Raw genomic sequence first — 8,418 nt, 5'->3', positions numbered from 1 at the left:
GCCGGTCGGGAAGAAGAAGAAGATGGTGCTTTCTCTTTTTGGGGGACTGTTTTGGAAGTTTTGGCCATAGTTTTAAGCTAGGAAGTGCAGATGGTAGCAGAGCATGGTGTTTTCTGGGAGCTTGGCATTTTCCGGCACTTAAAGGGGCGGTGGAAGCAGATGATGAGAGAAAGAGATGAAGAGGAAAGGTGACCAGAGTAAATATAATGAAGAAGTAAAGTTTTTAATTCATAGAAGGAGCCCCGTATTTATAGATGAGAGGCTACGGTTCGGCGGCGCTAAGTGGCCGACCATTACTGGCATGCATTTAATATTTTGGGGAAATCAACCAACGGGACGTTTTGGTCACTTTGAGTGCATACGTCACGGGAATGACGTCATCATCAGAGACTCTGAAAAATCGAGGTTCAAATCGTTTCTTATTATCTTACTCTAAGAAACGCGGGGACTATCTGTATACGGTCGAAATCAAGTATGCTCGATTTCCCGGGCTTGAGGGGTCACCTTATGCCCGAGTTCAGGCAAGGTCGAGTTCGAGCTCGATGGACCAGACTCGAGCTCGAAGATAGTGCAATGCCCGAGGATCGAAGTACGATGAGTATCGAAGCCGAGTATGCTCAACCCCGAGATAATGCCGTTACGGATTTGTAACAGAATGAGCGAGATTCCTGCCACGTCCCTAAGATCATGGCGTAAATCCCGAAATAGATTTGTACGAATCCATACTAGGCGGTTAGACAGCTTTCCCTATAAGATTCTTTACTGTAAATGGAAATGTACCTTATTTAGGGTTCCCCTATTTTATAAAGGGGACCCCAATCATTTGTAAAGATCATCTAATCATTGGAAAAGAATATACTCTCTTACTTTCTCGCTCATTGTTCATCAGAATTGTCCTTTAACTTTATTATTCTTGCTTCATTGTTCTTGATCCATCTCGAGGTCACTGGGCTCGAGGTCGATACTGCCTAGTAATACTGGTTTGATTTACTTATTTCTTTTATTTATATGTTATATTTCTTGATTATTAATTGGTATTGAACTAAATCACATATCTTTAAAATCACAAATCAAATTTAATTGTTAGTCGTATTTTCGAGGTAAACACAAATAATAATTACATAAAGGAAAATGCTTTTTGAACTACTACAACAACAACAAATTCAGTGCAATCCCACACGTGGGGTCCGGGGAGGGTAATGTATACGCAGACCTTACCCCTATCTTATGAAGTAAGAGAGGCTGTTTCGGATAGACCCTCGGCTCAAGAACAATGAAAGGGACACAATAAACAAACACTAACAATGGCAAGGAAATAAGATAACAGAAACAAATAGCACAACATGTAATAGCAGAGAAACTAGGAATATGAAGCTATAAGAGAAGTGCGAACACTACCGGCAATAATGCCACATCGTCTAATCAACATGGGACTCGGAATAGGAGAATACAAGACTAATACTAATACTACTAATATGACTAGAAGAGACCCTCGACTACCTGTCAGCCCACAACCTTAATCCTCGACCTCCACACCTCCCTATTGAGGGTCATGTCCTCGGTAAGCTGAAGTAGTGCCATGTCCTATCTAATCACCTCTCCCCAGTACTTCCTGGGCCTCCCCTACCTCTCATCTGACCCGCTATGGTCAACCTCTCGCATGTCCTCACCGGGGCATTGTTGTCTCTGCTCTTCACATGCTCGAACCATCTCTGCCCCGACTCCTGCAACTTGTCTTCCATAGAGGCCACACCCACCTTTTCCCTAATAACTTTATTCATAATCCGGTCCTTCCTGGTATCCCCACGCATCCATCTCAACATCCTCATCTCTGCTACTTTCATCTTTTGGACATGAGATTTCTTGACTGGCCAACACTAGGCTCCATACAACATAATCGGCCTAACTATCACTTTGTAGAACTTGCCCTTAAGTCTTGGTGGCACACTCCTATCACAGAAAACACCAGACCCAAGCCTCCATTTCATCCACCCCGCTCCAACACGATGCGTAACATTCTTGTCAATCTCCTCGTTCCCCTGAATAACAGACCTAAGATATTTGACATTAACTATCTCTCTTGGGGATGACTTGTGAATCAAGCTTCACCTCCACTTCTATTTCCTGATCGCCACACCGAACTTACACACCAAGTATTCAGTTTTTGTCCTACTCGACTTGAAACATTTAGACTCCAAGGTCTGCCTCCACAGCTCCAGCCAATCGTTAACCCCGCAACGCGTCTCATCGATTAGCACTATGTCATCTGCAAATAACATACCCCATGGCACCTCGCCCTGAATGTGGCGTGTAAGCACGTCCATCGCCAGGGCAAATAAAAATGGGCTAAGAGCTAAACCCATGGATTATGCCAAAGTATTGAAGCCTACGTCCAACCCTACTGCCATGCATGAACGTGCAGCAACAGTTAAGCCTATTGCACCTAGACGAGCCAAAGTATTTCAGGGACAACCAACTGTTTGCTTTACTGAGGCAGAAGTAAAACGCATGAATATAATTGAAGGGCTGCAATATGCAGTCGTGTGCAAATTTTCGTATGGATGGCCAGACATCAATGAAATACATCGCATTGTTCCTTTGCAATGTGGTATTAGAGGTGACTGCAATATTGGATATCTACGAGACAGGTACATCTTAGTTTGCTTGACTTTATGGCAAGACTTTGTAGATTTCTCTTCAAAAGGTGTGTATTATATTAAGGATAAGCATGGGGAGGAATATCAATTAAGAACTTTGATTTATGATGAAAAATTTAAAGTCGGAGAGGAAACACCTAAAGTGATGGCTTGGATATCATTCCCCAATCTGTTGCCTACTTATTTTGTCAAAGAATGTCTTTTTTCTTTAGCTTCTGCAATAGGTATCCCACAACATCTAGATTTGGCTACTGTGAATAAAACAAGGCCTAGCTGTGCTAGTGTGAAGGTGTTGGTGGATCTGCTAGATGAACTTCCAAAGAAGGTGAGAATGGACATTGTGGATGAGGCAGCTGGTGATGTGAGAACTGAATGGGTGATCATTAAATATGATTACATTCCTAAATATTGCAAGGAATGCAAATTGCAAGGCCATGATATGATAGAATGCTGGAGGATTCATCCAGAACTAATGTCCAATGATCAGCACAAAAAATCAGCAGAGGTGAATGGGAACAACAAGGAGCAGCCTAATCAGCCTTTAATGATCCTTTCAAGTGGGAAAGTTATTGGGAATACTAAACCATGAGGTGAGCAGTGGAAGGAGGTTAGAGATAATCGTGTGAAAAATGGGGCTAAAAAGAATGATGTTCGACCTACTACAGGTAAAGAGATTGTTCCAGTAGGCACCAGCAATGTTCAGCAAGGGCAAAAGGAAAGGCAAGTTCAGGTGTNAATAAATACCTCTGTTCTCCAGGCGGGCTCCTGATTGCTAAGAACTTAAAATAAATGCCTCTGTTCTCCAGGCGGGCTCTTGATTGCTTAAAACTTAAAATAAATGCCTCTGTTCTCCAGGAGGGCTCCTGATTGCTTAAAACTTGAAAATAAATGTCTCTGTTCTCCAGGCGGGCTCCTGATTGCTAAAAACTTGAAAATAAATGCCTCTGTTCTCCAGGCGGGCTCCTGATTGCTAAAAACTTGAAATAAATGCCTCTGTTCTCTAGGCGGGCTCCTGATTGCTACAAACTTGAAAATAATTGCCTCTGTTCTCCAGGCGGGCTCCTGATTGCTAAAAACTTAAAAATAAATGTCTCTGTTCTCCAGGCGGGCTCTGATTGCTAAAAACTTGAAATAAATGCCTCTGTTCTCCAGGCGGGCTCCTGATTGCTAAAAACTTGAAAATAAATGCCTCTGTTCTCCAGGCGGGCTCCTGATTGCTAAAAACTTGAAATAAATGCCTCTGTTCTCCAGGCGGGCTCCTGATTGCTAAAAACTTGAAAATAAATGCCTCTGTTCTCCAGGCGGGCTCCTGATTGCTAAAAACTTGAAAATAAATGCCTCTGTTCTCCAGGCGGGCTCCTGATTGCTAAAAACTCGAAATAAATGCCTCTGTTCTCCAGGCGGGCTCCTGATTGCTAAAACTTGAAATAAATGCCTCTGTTCTCCAGGCGGGCTCCTGATTGCTAAAAACTTGAAAATAAATGCCTCTGTTCTCCAGGCGGGCTCCTGATTGCTAAAAACTTGAAAATAAATGTCTCTGTTCTCCAGGCGGGCTCCTGATTGCTAAAAACTTGAAATAAATGCCTCTATTCTCCAGGCGGGCTCCTGATTGCTAAAAACTTGAAAATAAATGTCTCTGTTCTCCAGGCGGGCTCCTGATTGCTAAAAACTTGAAATAAATGCCTCGGTTCTCGAGGCGGGCTCCTGATTGCTAAAAACTTGAAAATAAATGCCTCTGTTCTCCAGGCGGGCTCCTGATTGCTAAAAACTTGAAAATAAATGCCTCTGTTCTCCAGGCGGGCTCCTGATTGCTAAAAACTTGAAAATAAATGCCTCTGTTATGCCTCTGTTCTCCAGGCGGGCTCTTGATTGCTAAAAACATAAATTTAATGCCTCTGTTCTCCAGGCGGGCTCCTGATTGCTGTGTCCCACTTCAAAATTCTTGGGAGGCACCTTCTTGTTGTAAGCGCGGGCCATTCTTTGTTGGTACAACTGCCCGGATGTGCCCTGAGTACAGCACACTCTTTTGCTGTAATGTATGGACCTTTCCAAATCGCGAACCAATTTTCCATCAATTGTTCCATTTCTTTGTTTTATTTCCTCAAGGTCACCTTCTTTTGGGCTTTTATAGATGAGGTATATGAGGTTACAGTGATGTACAATATGGTACAACAACTAACTCTAAGGCTATTTCATATAGAAACACATGTGGAAATTGTACTCACATTGGTGTATGCTAAGTGTGATGCCATAGAGAGGATTGAGTTATGGGATTCATTATATTATATGGCAAGTGATATGACAGTGCATGGTTAGTGGGAGGTGACTTTAATGTCATATGGGATGAAGAAGAAAAGTTTGGTGGACTCCCAATGTCTTTAATTGAAATTGATGATTTTAGACATTGCATTAACACCTGCAATCTGGTTGATCTTGGGTTTAAGGGTAGTATATACACATGGTGGAATGGCAGGGCAGAGGAGGATTGTATTTTCAAGAGGCTAGACAGATGTTTAGCCAACTCTGAATTCCAGCAGACATTCCGTGGAATAGAGGTCCAGCATTTATCCAAAATAGGCTCAGATCACAGTCCATTGCAGATCAAGTGTGATATAGAGGCTCCTCCTGTGATAAAACCATTTAGATTCTTGAATTTCTGGGTGGATCATTTTTCATTTAAGGAGGTGGTGAGACAAAATTGGAAAGCAGATTTCAGTGCAAGTCCTTACATTCTATTCAACCATAAACTGAAGAAGCTCAAGAAGGTACTATCAGGGTGGAGCAGGGATACTTTTGGAGATATTTTTCAGAAGATAGCCAGCTTGGAGGAAGTTGTTCGTGTACATGAAGCTGAGTTTGAAGCAAATCCCACAAGGTTAAACAGACAAAGGTTACAAAAGGTTCAAGCACATTTGATCAAGTTCTTAGCTTTGGAGGAAAAGTACTGGAAACAGAAGGCAGGGATGTCTTGGTTCAAGGATGGGGACAGGAACACGAAGTTCTTTCATGCACAGGTCAGAGGCAGAAGGAAGAGATTGCAACTATCCAGAATTCAGAATAGTCAAGGTGATTGGATTGAGGAAGATGAAGACATAGCTGCAGAAGCAATCAAGTTCTTTGAGGATCAGTTCTCTGAAACTGCAGTGCCTACCTCTTTTGAAATTTTAGATCAGGTTCCTTCCTTGGTTGATGTGGAACAGAATTCACCTGATAAAATAGCCTACTATGAAAGAAGTAAAAGAAGCAGTTTTTGGTCTTAATGGAGACAGTGCAGGAGGTCCTGATGGTTTCACAGGCAAATTTTACCAGTCATGTTGGGACATCATATGAGGAGATAATTTTGATATGGTAAGGGCATTCTTTAATGGGCATGATCTGCCTAAGTGTATTACCCATACCAATCTGGTTCTACTGCCAAAGAAAAAAGAGGTAAGCACCTTTTCTGATTTGCGACCTATAAGCCTTAGTAACTTCTCTAACAAGGTGATATCGAGGGTGATTCATGGAAGACTTGTGGGGATGCTGCCTAATCTAATATCAGAAGAGCAGTCTGGTTTTGTAAAGGGAAGGAGCATGGTAGAAAACATACTGCTCACCCAAGAAATTGTCACAGATATGAGAATTAGAACCAAGGCAGGAACAAATGTGATTATGAAGCTAGATATGACCAAGGCCTACGACAGGTTATCCTGTCTCTTTCTGACCAAGGTGCTAAGAAAAATGGGGTTTTCAGAGAGGTTTATAGGCATGGTATATGGCATAGTGTCCAATAATTGGTATTCAGTATTGATAAATGGTCAAGCACATGGCTTCTTCAAATCTTCGAGGGGAGTAAAGCAAGGGGATCCTTTATCTCCTACGTTATTTATCTGTGATAGTACCTTGGAGGCGAGGGTCTCATGTGTGGAGGAAAATGTTGGAATGTAGGGATTTAATTGAACATCAGATAATGTGGCATCCAAGAATGGGCTCTTCATTATTTTGGTATGACAATTGGACAGGGCTGAGGGCTCTCTATTTCCTGGTTCCACAAGACTTTGGTGTAGATGAATCGGTGCACAATGCATGGGAGGTGGTTGATAGAGAAGGGTGGGATGCAGAAAGATTGGTCGAACTGTTACCAGAGGAATTTGTAGAACACATCTTACAGAACATCAAGCCTCCTACTGCACAAAGAGTGCTTGATGTACCCTGTTGGATGCTGGAACCTAGAGGATATTTCAGTGTTAAAACAGCCTGGGACTATTTGAGAAGAAGAGCTGAGCCAATGAATGCATTCAAGATGATATGGGTGAATGGATTGCCCTTTAAAATTGCATTCTTCATGTGGAAGGTGTGGAGAAACAAGTTGCCACTTGATGACTTCTTCAGAAGGCTGGGGTATTTAATGGCATCCAAGTGCTGGTGTTGTGCAGAACCAAAGGAGGAGACTACACGGCATTTATTCTTCACCTCATATGCAGCAAACAAAGTGTGGAAGTACTATCTTGGACATGCAGGCATTGCAGTGGAAGGACTCACATTGCATCAAGTCATTGTAAAGTGTTGGACTGCAGATGTTGTACCTAGATTGAAACCAATTATGCAAGCCTTGCCATCAGTAATCGTTTGGGAACTATGGAAGAGAAGAAATAGTTACAAGTATGGGGATGCAGTTACCATCAATACAGTGGTCTATCAAATTTCAAATACCTTGCACTCTCTAATCAAGGTAAGAAAGCCAGGAGTTCAGCAGGTACCTCACAGGTGGCCAGATATGTTGAAGATGATGGAGCAGTTCACTCCCAAACTTCAATTCTGATGGAGCCTCTAGAGGCAATCCTGGCAGGAGCTCTATTGGATTTGTCCTTAGAAATGAAGAGGGGGATGTTCTGTATGCATGTGGCAAGGAAATACATGAAGGTTCTAATTCAGTTGCTGAAGCAAAGGCTATCTATGAAGTAATGCAGTACTGTGTGCAACAGGACTATGTGCTGATAGATTTGCACACAGATTCAATGCTCTTAAAGAAGGCAATAACTGGAGAATGGAAGCCACCATGGGTAATAGAAACAATGGTGGAGGAAATTAGACAACTGATGAATTGAGCAAATGTAAAGGTGTCTCATACTCTTAGGGAAGGCAACAAGCTAGCAGACCACATTGCAAACTATGCATTGGATGTAGGTGAATTGGAATGTCATGGTTTTGAGGAGTTGGATGTGAAAGGGAGAAGGCTTGTGAACTCTGATAAACTGCAATGCCCATACCTAAGAGTAAAAGTCTCAAGAAACTAGGGAGTGACTGGGGGAGTGGTGTTCAGGTACATTTAGTGAGCTATTGTTCGATGCTGTGATGGAGGTCCATTTGGTGGTATTAATGCTATGCATACATTCCAATGGGTTACTGTCACAGCTGAACAATAGCACAACAACAAAGAGGTCCAAAAAGACAACTGAATGGAGGAAAGAATTGCCCAGAATGTCAAAGAAAAATGGGCAGCATCAAATATTTCTAGCAGCATCTTGGAGCATTATACATGGAGGAGCAGGATTTCCATACAGAAAGAGTGCTTCAAGAAAACAAGACACAGCAGAAAGGTCCAGAATGTTTAAGAGAATTGGACAATCAGTAGGGTCAGGTACTTTGAGGTGCAAAAGAGTGTTGCCCAGAATGTTTAAGCGAAGTGGGCAAAATAAAGCAAGGGATACAGGAAGTCAGGCAAGTAATAGTGCAGAACATCTATATTGCATATGGACAGGCTGGTTCTCTAAGCATTTGG

The 8,418-nt window shown here is 42.3% G+C and overlaps 1 protein-coding gene across 1 annotated transcript; it reads left to right on the top strand.

The window, feature by feature from the left end:
- The first annotated feature begins 6,606 nt into the window (after nucleotides 1-6,606).
- LOC109209485 lies at nucleotides 6,607-7,744 on the top strand. Its single transcript, XM_019372756.1, has 2 exons — nucleotides 6,607-7,403; nucleotides 7,486-7,744. The coding sequence occupies exons 1-2, from the start codon at nucleotides 6,607-6,609 to the stop codon at nucleotides 7,742-7,744; spliced, it is 1,056 nt and encodes a 351-aa protein (XP_019228301.1).
- Nucleotides 7,745-8,418: the final 674 nt, after the last annotated feature.

This window comes from Nicotiana attenuata, unplaced genomic scaffold (assembly GCF_001879085.1).
Source record: "Nicotiana attenuata strain UT unplaced genomic scaffold, NIATTr2, whole genome shotgun sequence".
Taxonomy (NCBI): Eukaryota; Viridiplantae; Streptophyta; class Magnoliopsida; order Solanales; family Solanaceae; genus Nicotiana; species Nicotiana attenuata.
The sequence above is the reverse complement of the archived record's forward strand: the minus strand, read 5'-3'. Positions and strand labels throughout refer to the sequence as shown.